At 35.8% G+C, this 15,787-nt stretch overlaps 1 protein-coding gene across 8 annotated transcripts in view; it reads left to right on the top strand.

Moving 5' to 3' along the window:
• The window catches only part of PKHD1L1 (PKHD1 like 1), a 152,263-nt gene that overhangs the window by 104,545 nt on the left and 31,931 nt on the right, over positions 1-15,787 (top strand). For 5 of the 8 annotated variants that reach the window (XM_085021056.1, XM_085021058.1, XM_085021055.1 and 2 more), the window contains 9 exons: positions 79-227; positions 1,508-1,637; positions 3,512-3,630; positions 6,912-7,041; positions 8,741-8,914; positions 10,894-10,997; positions 12,183-12,312; positions 13,344-13,465; positions 15,275-15,365. In XM_085021056.1, coding sequence (XP_084877182.1) covers positions 79-227; positions 1,508-1,637; positions 3,512-3,630; positions 6,912-7,041; positions 8,741-8,914; positions 10,894-10,997; positions 12,183-12,312; positions 13,344-13,465; positions 15,275-15,365 — 1,149 coding nt within the window. Of the gene's footprint in view, positions 1-78; positions 228-1,507; positions 1,638-3,511; positions 3,631-6,911; positions 7,042-8,740; positions 8,915-10,893; positions 10,998-12,182; positions 12,313-13,343; positions 13,466-15,274; positions 15,366-15,787 lie in introns of those variants that run through there. The other 3 variants (XM_085021057.1, XM_085021062.1, XR_014843000.1) reach the window with 3 other exon arrangements.

The following is a 15,787-nucleotide window of genomic DNA, read 5'->3' as shown; positions in this document are numbered from 1 at the left end:
AAGGCTGTCAATTTCTTATCCATAGACTGTAGTCTGTGGATTGTGTTACATTCCTTACATTGAAGTCTTGTGTTATAGGAACATGGATTGTGGCCGACATAGATATTCCACCTGTGGAAAGACTCATTATTTGGGGGGTTCTAGAACTGGAAGATAAACATAATATGGGAGCTGCAGAGTCTTCTTACAGAAAAGTTGTTTTGAATGCTACCTACATATCACTGCAGGTAAGAACGAGGATCTAGTAACTTATACCCTTATGAGCCAAATGCTAAAATGTTGGAGATTTACTGAGCAAATTATAAGAAAAAATATTCAATTGATGTGAATTAAAAACACAACTGGCTTTACCCTATGAAATTCAAGCTTCATGTAAGTTCAATGTATTACTGTTCTGCTTTAAATTTTTTTAATGACACCTTCCTTAAATAGTCATTCTCATGCTACCTTTTAATGTGAGGTTTGCTCATTTTCAATCCTTTAGATTATTTGTATTATTATTAGGTAAGGCTAAATTTACAGCCTGCTCCAACAAACAGAGAATCCCTGAAGTTCTGGGAAAAAAATTAAAAGATTATAACCCTTTTTTTTCCTAAGAAAGCAAACAGTATTTCTTAAAATGAATGGATGTGGATAGGATTATGAAAACCAGAAGCAGACTAATTAAAGTATTTCAGTTGTTTGGAATAATCACCTCATTCTCTCATAAACCCCAGATGGTCTTGAACATGTAATAGTTTAATCAGTTTAATTGTTCTGTCAGTCTTTTATTGGTGTTCATTTAAAAGAATGGCTTAGCCAGAAAGCTATTAAGCACCACTAAAAAGTAAGTGGTAGCCTTTCTTTCATAAAGCTAGGCCTTTAATGCTTTAAAGGTGTGTGATATTTTGGTTAGCTGCAGGGCTTAGAGATAAATTAAAGCTACAGTTGAATCTTTGCCTAACTGTTTGATAATTGGGTAATTGATTAAGTTACTTGACCTCTTTTAGCATCGGTTTTCTCACCTATGAAATGAGAACAATAATTCCAATTCACGAGTTTAGTGTAAAGGTTAAATGACATAAAATATGTAAAGCCTTGCATTGCATGTTTTACTGAGCATGGAATCAGCAAGCAGTTAGTAACATATTTTTATTAACAATGATGGCTCATAAATAGCATAGCTGGGATATAAGTAAAGAGTATATTTTATATATGCCACAGTATGTTAAAATAACGTGAGACCTATTCAGACAGCCCTAATTTAGGTTTTAGATGATCGCAGTTTTAGGTCCAATTCTGACAGTAAGTAGATATTGAATTTGACCTTGGAAAAATCATTTAAACTACCCATCCCAAAGTGGATGGGTTAAATTAAGGTCACTTCTAGTTACAGCACTGTTCTTTGTAAAACAAAAATTCTTTCATTTTTATGAGGAGAGGCTGCCAGTCTTCCTAATTCCTTTTTCATAGGGGAAATTTTTCCTGCTAGGTTTTAAAGTATTAACAATTTTCTGCTTCACTGCAGGGAGGTAGATTAATTGGTGGCTGGGAAGATAGCCCTTTTAAAGGAGAGTTACAGATTGTTCTCCGAGGGACTCATTCTACTCCAGAGTGGGCTCTTCCTGAAGGACCGAATCAAGGATCAAAGGTCTTAGGTATGTGTTTCCAGAGACCAAAAGAGTCATAGTAGTTTTGTGACTGTACTTTAAAACATGTAGCCCAAAAAGACTTATGATGTTCCTGATGTTATGGTACCCGAAGTTTTTGTTTTGTTTTGTTTTTGGCCACACCCATAATACATGGAAGTTCCCAGGCCAGCAGTCAAACCTGCACCACAGCAGTGACCTGAGCTGCGGCAGTGACAAGGCCGGTCCTTAATCTGCTGTGCCACAAGTAAACTCCTGCTATCAAAAGTTTTTACAGATATTTATTTGTAATAACAGGTTATAAAAGTTACCAAGATTTAAAAAAAATTAAATCATGTTACATTAAAAAAATATAAATGTGAATATTTTAAACCAAAACTAACATAGTTTCAAAACTAACATTGATGAACCACTCCATATGTATATTGCTTCTCTAATCTGGTTTTCTTCATGTTTCTTTTATATAAGCAATAATATTTGTCATATTTTAGTGTTTTTCATCTAAAAGTCTACTTCCCTACTCTTTATTCCATTTAGGGTGTTAATAATCTGCAGATCAATTGATCTGCTATCAATTATCCAGTCACAACTATTGCTAAGTTTTAATTTTCCAGTTACATTTGTTTGGCTGTACATATTCCTGTTCAAGCCCCGAAAGCAAAGGACCTTAGAGGGTTTAATTTAGTGCCAGTAAATAACTGCTTTTATTAATAGCATTGCATATTTTTGTTTGTTTTGTTTGTTTGGCCTCCACTAAGAAGGGCGATATTTGATTTTTTTTTTTTTTTTTTTTTGTCTTTTTGCCATTTCTAGGGCCACTCCCGCGGCATATGGAGGTTCCCAGGCTAGGGGTCGAATCAGAGCTGTAGCCACCGGCCTACACCAGAGCCACAGCAACGCAGGATCCAAGCAGCATCTGCAACCTACACCACAGCTCACGGCAATGCAGGATCCTCAACCCACTGAGCAAGGCCAGGGATCGAACCTGCCACTTCATGGTTCCTAGTCGGATTCATTAACCACTGAGCCACGACGGGAACTCCAATACCATTGCATATTTATTTAAAACATGTAAATGCGCTGCAGTTGCTCCAGTGTACAATTTCTAAATCGGTGACATAAATAAGGGGATAAAAATAGGGCTTAAAATTGAATTTGCTCTCCTGAGACAGACAAATTCAAATCTTACAGAAAAATATCCTAAAGCAGACATACTCAATTAAAAAAAAAATTCACTTTTATGTGTTTATTTTTTTATTTCAAAAATAACATTTCTAACAACACAGAACAATAACAAGAAAAAATATACCTCTTCCCAATGCTACTCTCCCCTTGAGGACACTAGCATTAGTTAGTAATTTTACATGTTTTTTTCATGCTTTTTATCTATGACTATATTCATATTACATAAAATGACTTGCAGTGGTAGTATTGTGCCTTATACAAAAACATGGTCAAACTAAACACATTACTATTCAATTTTCTTGTTAACATATTATGGATATCTTTTCAGATCAATACATATATATAATGCCCTTCCTTTTTATGGCATATTGCATTACAATATTAATACTATAATTTATTCCTTCATTCTCCTATTGCTATACATTTGGATTAATTCTAGTTTTCTGGTATTTCCAAATATTGTTGTAGTAAGCATACTCATTCATGTACCCTGTGTACAGGTTTTAATTTCTATGGAACAGATTCCTAGAAGTGGATCAGAGGGCCCAAGCCCTCCATAGCCCTCAGCAGATAACCCCAATTCTTTTTCTTCAGTTTAAATTGTTCACTTGCTTATTAAAATATAACTACTGTTTCATTTTATAGTAGCATCTAACTCAGTTCTGTGTGGTGAATAAGAGTGTGTTTTTCTCCCACAGGGGTGTTTGGAGAGCTGGATCTTCATGGAATTCCACATTCAATATATAAAACTAAGCTCTCAGAAACTGCAAAGGCAGGTTCCAAAGTCCTCTCTCTGATGGATGCTGTGGATTGGCAGGTAGAGGAATTACTATGTGGTGGAAAGTGAATACACATAGTGGGTCAACTTAGAAAAGTTTCTACTTTATTCTTCTGGACATTAATTTTTCCCATGATTAACCAGATGAGAAATGTATATTTTGCCATTAGCTTGCACCCAAAAAGCTGACCTGCTAGCAGGCATTTAAAAATTGTGGTCTCAATCACTAAGCAAAACAGAAGAATAAAGTTACTTCCTGGAGTAGAGGATGATTTCGTGCCAACACAGTATTCTTTAATTCAACAAATATTTAGACAGTGTCTATGATATAACAGGCACAGCCCCGGATGTTGGGGAAATAAAGAAAGCAAAGTTCTCTAACCTTACGGAGTTTACAGTCTAGTGGGGAAAGGCACTAAACAAAAAAACAAAAGAACAAATAAGTAGATAATATAATATTGGGTATCTCTCAGATTCATGAAAAAAGGCAAATGAAAGTAAAGGAGAGCATAAGGCCATGCTATTCCCATGGATGGCCAGAGTCCTCCAAAGCTGACATTTGAGCAGAGAACTGGAGGAAGCCAGGCTTCTGATTTGCCAGACCTTCTCAGGTGGTCTCCCCTCCATGGATTTTCTGGTAGCCAGAAAAGGCAAGTGAGGCTTTTGAACAGTAAGGAAGGTTGGCTCCCTTGGTCAGCTGGACCCATAACTTTGGACCTGTGATCTCAGATGTTTTGACCTTCCATGTCTAGCTGACCACAGATGAAATGTCCAGCCACACAATTCACCTCCAGTGCTGAGCTGAACCCCAAGAATTATTTAACAATTGCTTTAACTTCATCTCCTGGTCACAACTTGCTCTGTTGGATGCATGAACTTATTGATCTTTTTATTTAACAGCACAGTTGAGCCTGATCAAATGCAGGGCAAAACCAATACTGCAGCACAAGCATGTTATAGCAATGTATTGCTGAGATGGAAATCTCCTGGTGATGTAAGAGGCATCTGTCAGGGAGCAGAGTCCGGGGCTTTGCTCATTAATCAGATGAGCAAAGTCTGATGACATCAGCTATAGCCAGAAAAATAAATAAATAATAAATAAATAAGTAAAAATTGTGGTCTCAAAGGTCCTTCGGAGTATATAAAGAACATTATATACTAGTTATGAAAGGAAAATATTGAAGTTTGGTAAAAACTTGAAAATATAAAATATTTGGTAAAAAATATTTATTTACAAATTTTTGCCAAACAGGAAAAGGAATTACTTAAAATACATTTATTGTTACCTTGGTTATTTCTTTACTTCTAACTTGTGATTTTACATGTTAGGCATTTGGAAAGAGAAGAAATCTTGATGCCCAATGATATTCAAAAAATGGCTGTGTTAAATGAGAGCTTTTGGTGAAACCTGAATGGCGGCAGTTCAGATCTCCGCTACACTCACAGGCTTGCATAGGCCATAGCCTCACATGCTTTACAGATACTCTTTTTATGCTAAAGAGTTAGGGAAGTGTTCTCAGGTCTCAGCCAGTTCCTTCCTACTGAGAATGAACCCTAAAGTCACAGAACAAGGAGAGGCTTAGTCTGAGTAAAGGAAAAAATATCATCCAAACATACAAGGTTGGCTCTCTTCATGTAGTGGAAAATCAGCAAATAGAGGAGGATTTTTTGGGCAGTGTCATAATCTACTTACAATATATTCTTATTTGTGGTAGTTGATGTGCAATTACTTTCTAAAAGGTTATAAAATGATTTAAATGCCGCTGTTATTTATCCAGTTATCATTTATCAAATTAATATTTTATGCATATTGTTTATACAATTAATATTTAGCTGAGTGTTAGACACTTACTAGGCACAGAGGACTCATTTGTGAAGAAACTGGTTGGAAGTTCCCATTGTGGCTCAGTGGTAACAAGCCCAACTAGTATCCAGGAAGATGTGGGTTCTATCTCTGGCCTCCCTCAGTGGGTTAAGAATCTGGTGTTGCCTTGAGCTATGGTGTAAGTTGCAGATGCGGCTGGGATCCCTTGTTGCTGTGGCGGTGGCGTAGTCTGGCAGCTACAGCTCCGATTCAACCCCTAGCCTGGGAACTTCCATGTGCTGTGGGTGCGGCCCTGAAAAAAAGGCAACAACAACAACAAAAGCAAAACAAAAAAATTGGTCAAGCTCTAGGGGAAATCACATTGGGGTGGGAGAGGCAGACGAAGTGAACAAATAAATGTGTGTTAATTTCAGGTTAGAATCTTCCTAAGGAAGGAAATAAAACAGGTATGAGGGAAACTGCCAGGGTAGAGGGTGGCAGGGAACATTAAATAGGGTGATCAGAGAAACCCTCTCCCAAGGGTATGACAGAGTTCAGGCCATGCTACTCCAAAATATTGACTGTTTGAAGCTTAAGAGACTTCTGCGCATGCAGAAAGGACTTTCTGAACTTCCTCTGAAGCAGGTCATAAAACCTTCATATGAGAATTGCCCTCCCTGTACCTGGAGGAAAGGACCATCTTCACCTCTGAAGACAAAGGGACCCAGAAAGGAATCTGAAAGGACAAGCCTTGCTGTACCCCCCCCCCCAGCCCCGTTTACTACACTTAGCTCATACCCTGTCACATTGTCCCTCTACTCTCCCACTCTGCCTCTAACCCAGCGTAAAAATATTCAGGTTCAGCATAAAAATTTCTTCCGGTCTTCATTTCCTTATGAAGATCCCCATGTCAGGTAAAACTTATATTGAATAAATTGATGTGTTTTTCTCTTGTTAATCTGTCTTTTGTTACAGGGGTCCCAGCTGACAACTTGGAAGGGTAGAGGAAAAAAGCCTTTTTCTTCCCTTATAAGTATATTTAAGCAGAGACTTGGATGACAAAGAGGAGATTGTCATATACAATACACAAAGATTCTCAACTTGACTTTGCTCTTTAACTTTCTCTGCCTTTTTCAACTTTCAGGAATATTGAGTGATAGTTAATTGTGTAAAAAAATATCTGGGGGAATTTTTTTTAAGTCTGAAGAATATTATCCTGGTCAATTCGTAATAAAAATACAGTTATATTTGCCTTGATCTATCTAATTTAAAAAATGTGTATTGCTTGTGATTTTAAGTGACTGAATTCAGTTTAAGGAAATGTTGAGATAATTCAAAATATAGAATTCTTACTATCAAACAAAAGCAAATTTATTTTAGGCCTAAATGTATGTTTTGTTCTCTCTCATAATACCATGGTTGGAACTGAATTAAGTGAAATTAGAATTAATAGTTGTTAAGAAATATAAACCTATTTTTAAATTGTTCTTGAATTTGGCACCTGAATTCTTCTAAGGAGGGAGACGAGATTGTGATAACAACCACAAGCTATGATTTCCACCAGACAGAAACTAGAAGTATCGTTAAAATCCTGCATGATCACAAAATTCTCATTCTCAATGATACCCTTTCCTACACTCACTTTGGTAAGTGGCTGTTCTTTAACCAACTAGATATATATAATTAAAATGTCTTGAAATAGTCATACTTTAGTGCTCCACTCTGTAGTTACAATTATTTGATAAAAACAGAGGAGCATTTCACTCAGATTAGCACTGGTACCCAAAGAGTGCTCTATTTGTGTGCTGGCTGTAGGGAGTCCCTGTATATGTTTTAATTCATTTGGCAAATATTCAACAATGACTATTACTTTCTATGGGGTAAGGCTGGCACTATCTGTTTTAATCATGCTTCTAAAGACTTTATGTACACTGAAATTTGAGAACTCTTGATCCAAGAGCATCTTGTCCTGATTTGGTTTTTTGGGTTTTTTGGGGGGAGGGGTTTGAAGGTTTTTATTTTTTCTATTATAGTTGATTTGTAATGTTCTGTCAATTTCCACTGTACATCAGAATGACCCAGGACACACATACACACACACACACACACACACACACACACACACACACACACATTCTTTTTCTCACATTATCCTCCATCATGTTCCATCACAAGTGATTAGATATAGCTCCCTATGCTATATAGTGGGATCTCATTGCTTATCCACTCCAAATGCAATAGTTTGCATCTACTAATTCCTCTGGCTAACTTGCATTTAGATAAGCTACAGCAAAAAATGGTACAAGCTCTAATTCTCAACTAGAGAAAGAATTAATCAGAATCATCTGAAGATGATCTTTCACCTTGTAGAATCAGGGCCTTCCCAGCACCCCAGCCCTTCCCCATTTGACATGCTACCGTCATCAGAATTCCAGGAAGTGGAAGCTGACAGGAATGTAATGTTAGAAAAGCCATTCAGATACTTCTGATGTTCCTGAGAACTCCAGTGAAGGCAGCGTGATACACTGGTGGATATTTGACCTGCACAAAAAAGAACTTCTTAAAGCAGTATTTTGATAAAAGCACGTATCTATCATTCTATAACACATTTTTTTCTTTAAATCAAAAGAAAAAGATTTCTTTGAAGAACATTTTAATTGTACAATAGTTTTTGACCTTTGACATCATAGATTCTTTCATTTGAAGTACCAAACACTTCTCTCTGTTTGAAATGTACTTGTTCATCTTAAAGTTTTGAGTGAGATTTCTAGAAGTGTCAAATATAATTTAGGTTACGTTTTAAAATCATGAAGATGTAAACGTACAGACTATGTTTGATATATCACTGTGTATTTATGAAGAACCATGGTTGGTACAAAATATGTCACAGAAAAAGTGGAACCAAGGTTTAGGCATCAGGAGCGATAATATTTATACTTTACTGATTCTCCGTATGGCCTTGGGCAAGTTCTTTTACTTCTCTTTCTCATTTCCTCATCTATTCAAATTACAATAAGCTTCCCAACTTGTCTTGTAAGGGTCTTTTTATATATACTTTGAGGTGATTTCAAAATACCTGTGAAGCAATAACTTTGTAAGTTCTGATTGTAATAATCATTTTGCTGTTAAAAGAATAAATATTTCTGATTATATTTTACTTTATAAATAAAAAGGTATTATTTCTGACTGCCATCTGTGTACGTTTAAGCATGTAACTAATCAGTTCATGTATTTGTGTTGACTTTGGGCATATTCGAAAGTTATGTGGCCTGTGAGTTGCAGAGAAACTAATAAAGACAAGTATTTCTCAGCATTGGTAATAAACCAGCTGTCCTTCTGCTGCAGCTGAAAGATACCATGTTCCTGGAACCAGTCAGAGCTACACATTAGCAGCTGATGTTGGTCTACTGAGCAGGAACATCAAAATACTCGGGGAAGATTACCCAGGTTGGTTCAAGGAATCTTTTGGTGCTCGCGTCCTAGTCAGTTCATTCACTGATAATATGGTGACATTTAAAGGTTAGTACAAATTCAGTTTATTTTTCTAAATGAAATAGAACATGGTCTCTTCTATGTTTAGTTTTTAAATAATCCTCACTCCTTTATAGGATTATATGTTAAAAAACAAAATCCAACTAAGTAAATATTAAAGATCTGGAATTCTTTTGTGGTGTAGCAGGTTCAGGATCTGGCATTGTCACTTCAGTGGCTTGGGTCACTGCTGTGGTGCAGGTTCAGTCTCTGGCCTGGGAACTTCCACATGCCCTCAGACATGGCTGGAAAAAAAAAAAGAATAAAAATCTTAATTGGCTTTACTCAGTGATTCATGAATTGGGCAGCATACCAGTCTAGCAGATGGAAAGGAACGTCAGAGCTGTACAAAATAAAAGACTTTTATAGGCATACGGGAGCAGGAACAAAGTAGTTATACTACACAAAACAACAGATTGCTTATTGCCAGGTTACTTTCTTATACAGGGAAGCAAAGATTTATCAGGCAGCTTACCTAACCAATTCTGATCAGGCAATTCCTGACTGGTTTTAGATTCCATTCCTGGAATTGCTGAAACTGTAATTAAGTCTCTGCTTGGTGATGTAGGGCTTAGGATAAGTGACTCTCTTTGGGGTCTGATGTCCTGTTTTAAACACATAGAAAAATAAAGCCTTGAGAAGGATTAAATAGTCTTGGCACCCTCCAAAACCAAATTCCTCACATTATTTTACCTATTTAATCTGCATAGACAAAATAATTATCACATTAACAATGACCTTAGGTAACAGCTAACCCAGCCTCTCACCCAAACAGAAATCATTTCATAACAAAGCCAACTGATCAGTTATTTTTGTTTGAAGGAAAATTTCAAATGTGTATAAAAAATAAAGAAATATATATTGAATCCCAATATTATCATCACTAAATACTACAGGTGTCAACTTTGGCCCATCTAGTTTCATGTCTGCCTGCTCACTTTTTTTAAGACACTGGTTCATTTTGAAGTAGCCACATATGTTTTTAAAGATATAATTGACCTGCAATGTTGTGTTAAGTTGAAGGTGTACAATATATTGATTTGATACATTTGTATGTCACAATATGATTAACCACTGGTAGTGTTAGTTACCATCTTTATCACTTCATATAATTATTATTTCTTTCTTTGTGTTGAGAACAATTAAGAGTTAGTCTCTTAGTAACTTTGAAGTTTATAATATGCTTTTTTCACTGTGATCTCTATCCTGTACATTAGATCTCTGGGACTTACTTATCTACCAGTTGCAAGTTTATATTCTTCAACATCTCCTTATTTCTCCCAACACCCCTCCCTCTTAGCTCCTGTAACCACCTTTCTACTCTTTGTTTTTATTTAAGATTTAAGATTTTATTTAAGATTTTTAGATTCCACATATGAGATCATACAGAATTTATCTTTCTCTGTCTGACTTATTACATTTAGCATAATGCCCTCAAGGTTGATCCATGTCACAAATGGCGAGATTTCCTTCTTTCTCACTCATGGCTGAATGATATTCCATTGTGTGTGTGTGTGTGTGTCTGTGTGTCTGTGTGTCTGTGTGTGTCTGTGTGTGTGTATGTAATATAATCTCTCTATATAAAATATATATAATTTATAGATAGAGAGATAGAGATCTCACATTTTCTTTATCCATCCGTCCACTGATGGACATTTAGGTTGTTTCTATATCTTGGCTATTGTGAATAAAGCAACCACATATTACTTCATCTAGAAATATTTCCGTTTGTAGCTCTAAAAGACTTCTTTAAAAGCATCTGTAAGAACAAGATTTTTAAATGTTAAAAATAATTTCTAGACCTCAAATGATTGATCAAAATCCCCCAAAGAAAAATGAATGTAATTTCTGTGAAAAAGTTGAAAACAAACTTGTAATTTGCAAAATTACAAAAACTTTTATAGCTTCTCATTAAATTTTGTTCTGTTGTAAAGACAAAAAAAATGTGCAACTCTTTTCCCCACTAGGAAATGCAAGAATAAGTAATGTGGAATTTTATCACAGTGGTCAAGAAGGCTTCAGGGATAACACAGATCCAAGATATGCTGTAACGTTTCTTAACCTGGGACAGGTTTGTACTTTAATTTTTGCATATACTCAAAATAAAATACTTTGATTTTGATTTGGTTTTCATTTAACTTTACTCAATAGCCATATCTTAGAATTGCTAAGACTGTAACTTAATAAACTGTCTTAGATTTATTTACCATTAACATTTTTTGGTTCCAAGAGCATTTCATTCCAACTATTTCATGCATTTATTTAAGGTCAGTAAAACAAACAAGCAAAAAGCATAGAAATGGGAAACAGAAGGTCAAAGAATTAAAGATCTATAATAGTATTTCACATCTTCACTTTTTTTTTTTTTTTGTCTTTTTTAGGGCTGCCCCTGTGGCATATGGAAGTTCCCAGGCTATGAGTTGAGTCAGAGCTGCAGTTGCTGGTCTATAAGACAGCCACAGCAACATGGGATCCAAGCCGCATCTGCAGCCACAACCTACATTGCAGCTCCATGGCAAAGCTGGATCCTTAACCCACTGAGCGGGGCCAGGGATCAAACCCACATCCTCATGGATATTAGTTGGGTTCATTACTGCTGAGCCACAGTGGGAACTCCCTTCACTTATTTTATAATGCATAAAAGTATTTCCAAATAGTTACTGTTAAACAATGGGAATGTTGCTTAAATTTCTCAAATGAAAAGCATGTCCATATATCCATGCCTTTGTCAAAAGTGGGAAAATAAATATGCTAAGAGGGCTGGTGAATTGATAAAAATGAGAATGAACATATTTCTTATATAGAAATTTTTTTAAAAGTCATGTAGGTTTGAAATTGAAACCCCTTAAATATTCATTGGCTGCTTCCTACAGACATTTGAATTGTAACCCCTTGTAGAATATCAATTCTCATGGTTAAAAAAAAAAAATCCTTGCTCATCATATAATTATTCTGAAAAGTAATTTTTAGTTACTTAGCATAAGTAATCATAGAAATATAAATGCATAAAAAATCACTTCAGAATTTTAAAAGCACTTTTAAAGTAAGCTTTTTTTGCTTTATTTAATTGTAAATCAAAGAGATATGGAAATGTCCCAGGATTAAAAGATCTACTGGGAAATCATCTCCTTTCTTGGAATGTAAATTGAGTGTTTTATTTATCAAGATTTGTTTCCTGAAAATTCACCCAGTTCAATTTTTTTCTTTAAATATAATTTTATTTTTAAAATGCTTACTGAATCCTGATAATCTATAGATTGAAGAACATGGCTCATCTTATATTCGAGGCTGTGCTTTTCACAATGGCTTTTCCCCTGCAATTGGTGTATTTGGGACTGATGGATTGGACATAGATGATAACATCATTCACTTTACCGTGGGCGAAGGTAGTATAATGATATTTTGGTTCAATAACATGTCTTTCTGGGACAACTCTTACCTGCAAACTCTAGAGCCATAGTGTGCAATTGATTTTTCTTTGAAAATGGAAATGGGCGGTGTTTGTGCTAACACAGTGACTACTAAACTGCATGTGGCCACTGAACCCTTGAAATGTGGCTAATGTGACTGAGAAACTGAATTTTTCTTTTTTTTATCTTTTTTTTTTTTTTTTGTCTTTTGAGGGCCGCACCCACTGCACATGGAGGTTCCCAGGCTAGGGGCTAGGGGTCTAATTGGAGTTGCAGCTGCCAGCCTGTGCCACAGCCACAGCAATGCCAGATCTGAGCCACGTCTGCGACCTATACCACAGCTGATAGCAAAGCCATATCCTTAACCCACTGAGTGAGGCCAGGGATCGAACCGCAACCTCGTGGTTACTGGTCAGGTTCATTTCCGCTATGCCATGACGGGAACCCCTGAATTTTTTATTTTAATTGTACTTACTTTATATTTAAGTAGTCACATGTGGCTTTGGCTGTCATATTGGACAGCACAGCTCTAGAAGATTTGCCAGACCCTGATCTTACATGAGTTATCTAATCATCATCGATAGTTTAAATTACTATGACTTTAAAAATACTTCTCACATATAAATCAAAAAGATTATTCACAAATAAAGGTTATTATTTTATTTAAAATATATTTGATTTTTAGGGGGCTATTCTTTCTTGAATATCAATCAAAAGCATAATACAAACTCATGTAAGGTTATAAAATTTGTGTATGTTTGTTTGTTAAAATCTAAGATGGAGCCTATGAACCCACATATTTAACCATCACCCTGGAAGATTCTAATTTAGGTAGTCTGTTAAAGAGGCAGAGTATCAAAGGGTTCAGAGGGTTCACTCTAAAATCAACGGGGTTCATTTGTCAGGCTCAAACCAGAAAACTAATTTCATGGAAGAAATAAAGAAGACATTCCCTGTAGTACTCACTACAAATTTTTATGTATTTGATGGGATTTTTTTTTTTCCAGGCATAAGAATATGGGGGGATGCCAACAGAGTCCGAGGAAACTTGGTTACATTTTCAGTTTGGCCGGGAACCTATCAAAACAGAAAAGATAGGAGTTCAACTCTCTGGCATGCAGCGATTGAGGTAGTGTGAACACATTTAAAATTATAAGTATACAATATTATAATTTGTAATTTCCTTTTTGAAGATTATAATTTCTGTAGAACTTGTAAAATCTCAAAATGTCATTGAAAACTCTTTCTTAGATAAAGATTGTGAACCAATAAAGAGAGCTGATTAAAGGAGTAAATGAACTTTCTTTAAAAGGTTTGTAGGAATTCCCATTGAGGCTCAGCAGTAATGAACCCAACTAGTATCCCCGAGGACACAGGTTCCATCCTTGACCTCGCTCAGTGGGTTAAGGATCCATCAGGTGTTGCCATGAGCTGTGATGTGGGTCACAGATGAGGCTCAGATCCCTTAGATCCTGAGTTGCAGTGGCTGCAGCATAGGCCAGCAGCTGCAGTTCCAATTCCACCCCTACCCTGGGAACTTCCATATGCCTCAGATGTGGCCTTTAAAAAAGAAGAAAGAAAAAAAAAAGATTTACAAACTCCAGTAGCCACTGGATTTTTCTTTGTGTTGTCATCCGTTAGTTTAAATAATTCTCTTATTTTCTTGCTTCTCCAATGTTACTTATTGTTTTCCAGTTCCGTTATAGGCTCTCTCTGCTGTTAATTTGAGTACCTTATCCATATTACTATTTAACTCTGAATTTAGTTTCCTTCCTCATATGAAAAATTAGTATGATAGACTATAGATAACCTCTAAACTCCATTTCTCATCTAAAATTCTTATGATTTTACATGCAAGGTTATTTGCTCTTATTTGGTATTACTAATTGGATCCTTTTTACTTCCCATGGAGTTTCTTCAGTTACTATAGGTGTGTGTGCAGATGTAGAGTGAGATTGTAAGCAAGAAAATAGAAAGTGCAGAGAAAGAATTTGGAGGAAATGCACCTTCCTCCTGTTTTCATTTTACTTACTTATAGTATAGGAAGGAAAAGGAATTAAAAATAGCTCTTTGAAAGATGGGATAAGGATTGCATTTTGTTTTTGTACAACTATTAATAATCACCTTAAAGCAAAATGTGAAAGCCTGGAACTCGGTGTACATTTATGAGGTAATAGTGTTCTCTTTTCATCTATTTATAAATGCTAGAATGTAATCAAATATCAATTCCAAATCTTTAAAGTTATCTGTATTTTTTGAAAGACACTTACTTTTATGATTTTTATTTGACTCTATTGTATCATAATCTTTAAAAATAAGGATGTTTAATATGCCTTAAATATTGAGATTTTTACTATTTTGGTGATACTGTATATGCAAGAACAAAACCTTCTGTGCTCCATACTTTTCATTTTCTACCACTCTGATATAGCTCATAAAATAAAATTGTTTATTAATTACCAAAAACTTATTCTAACCCAGATTTTTATTAGAGCATATTTTCTTTAATGAATGCCTCTGCTGAATGTATTATCCATGTAATTGCCTTAGTTGTCTTTTTCTTAATAAATCAAATTGATAACAGAATATAACCAAAAAGAGTGATAACATTTTTTCTAACCTTGCTATAAAATTGGAATTTTGTCTGTGGCTTGTTAATTTGGAACCACATCTGTGGATTTTGCTACTGAAACGAAAAGTAATCTCTTTAGTATACTTTTCCAGTGAAGTCTAAGGTATAGTATCTAGTGATAGGTTTATACCAAGAACCTAGGGAAATTCTAATACTTCATTTGCATTATAAATTTGAATGGGGTGATTAAATTTTTTCTCCTGAAATTATTGACATAATTAGTTTTCTGTGTATGCTTCATATCTGCTCTCATTGCATAATTATGTAAGAGCCTGACCCAGAGCGTTTTCTTTATCATTGTACTAGATAAACAGAGGGACCAATACAGTCTTACAAAATAACGTTGTGGCTGGTTTCGGAAGGGCAGGATACCGCATCGATGGTGAACCCTGCTCAAGTAAGTCTTTGGCATAGAATCACTAAAACTAGGAAATAACTTGTCCAAATTTGTTAGAAATAAATTATTGTTCATTGAATATGTAACACTGTTTCTCCCAAGGTACTGAAAGAACTCAACAAACTAAATTATTTCCAGATAATATTGGGTTTAAAGAAAAATTAAAACTGATTTTCTTCTCACCCTTCACCAGGGAGCCATGCTCTTCGCTGGTTCTGGAATACTGCAGATCCACATCCTCTCCTGAGCCCCCTTCTCCACCCTCATCCTCCTGGGACCAGACCTTGCTGCTCCCTAGGTCTCCCCTTCACAGTCACTGCCTCTGGGAGGTCCGTGAGCCCCAGGCTGGACAGCTGACCAGGCCTGTGCCTGTGATACTTCATGTCCTTCTGTCCGAATCCCAAGCCATTAGCTGTCCCTGC

This window comes from Sus scrofa, chromosome 4 (assembly GCF_054392235.1).
Source record: "Sus scrofa isolate SSC_HxYL_T2T_F1_AM1 chromosome 4, Sscrofa_HxYL_maternal_Yorkshire_Landrace_v2.0, whole genome shotgun sequence".
Lineage (NCBI taxonomy): Eukaryota > Metazoa > Chordata > Mammalia > Artiodactyla > Suidae > Sus > Sus scrofa.
Note: the sequence above shows the minus strand (reverse complement) of the source record. Positions and strands in the feature narration are given on the sequence as shown.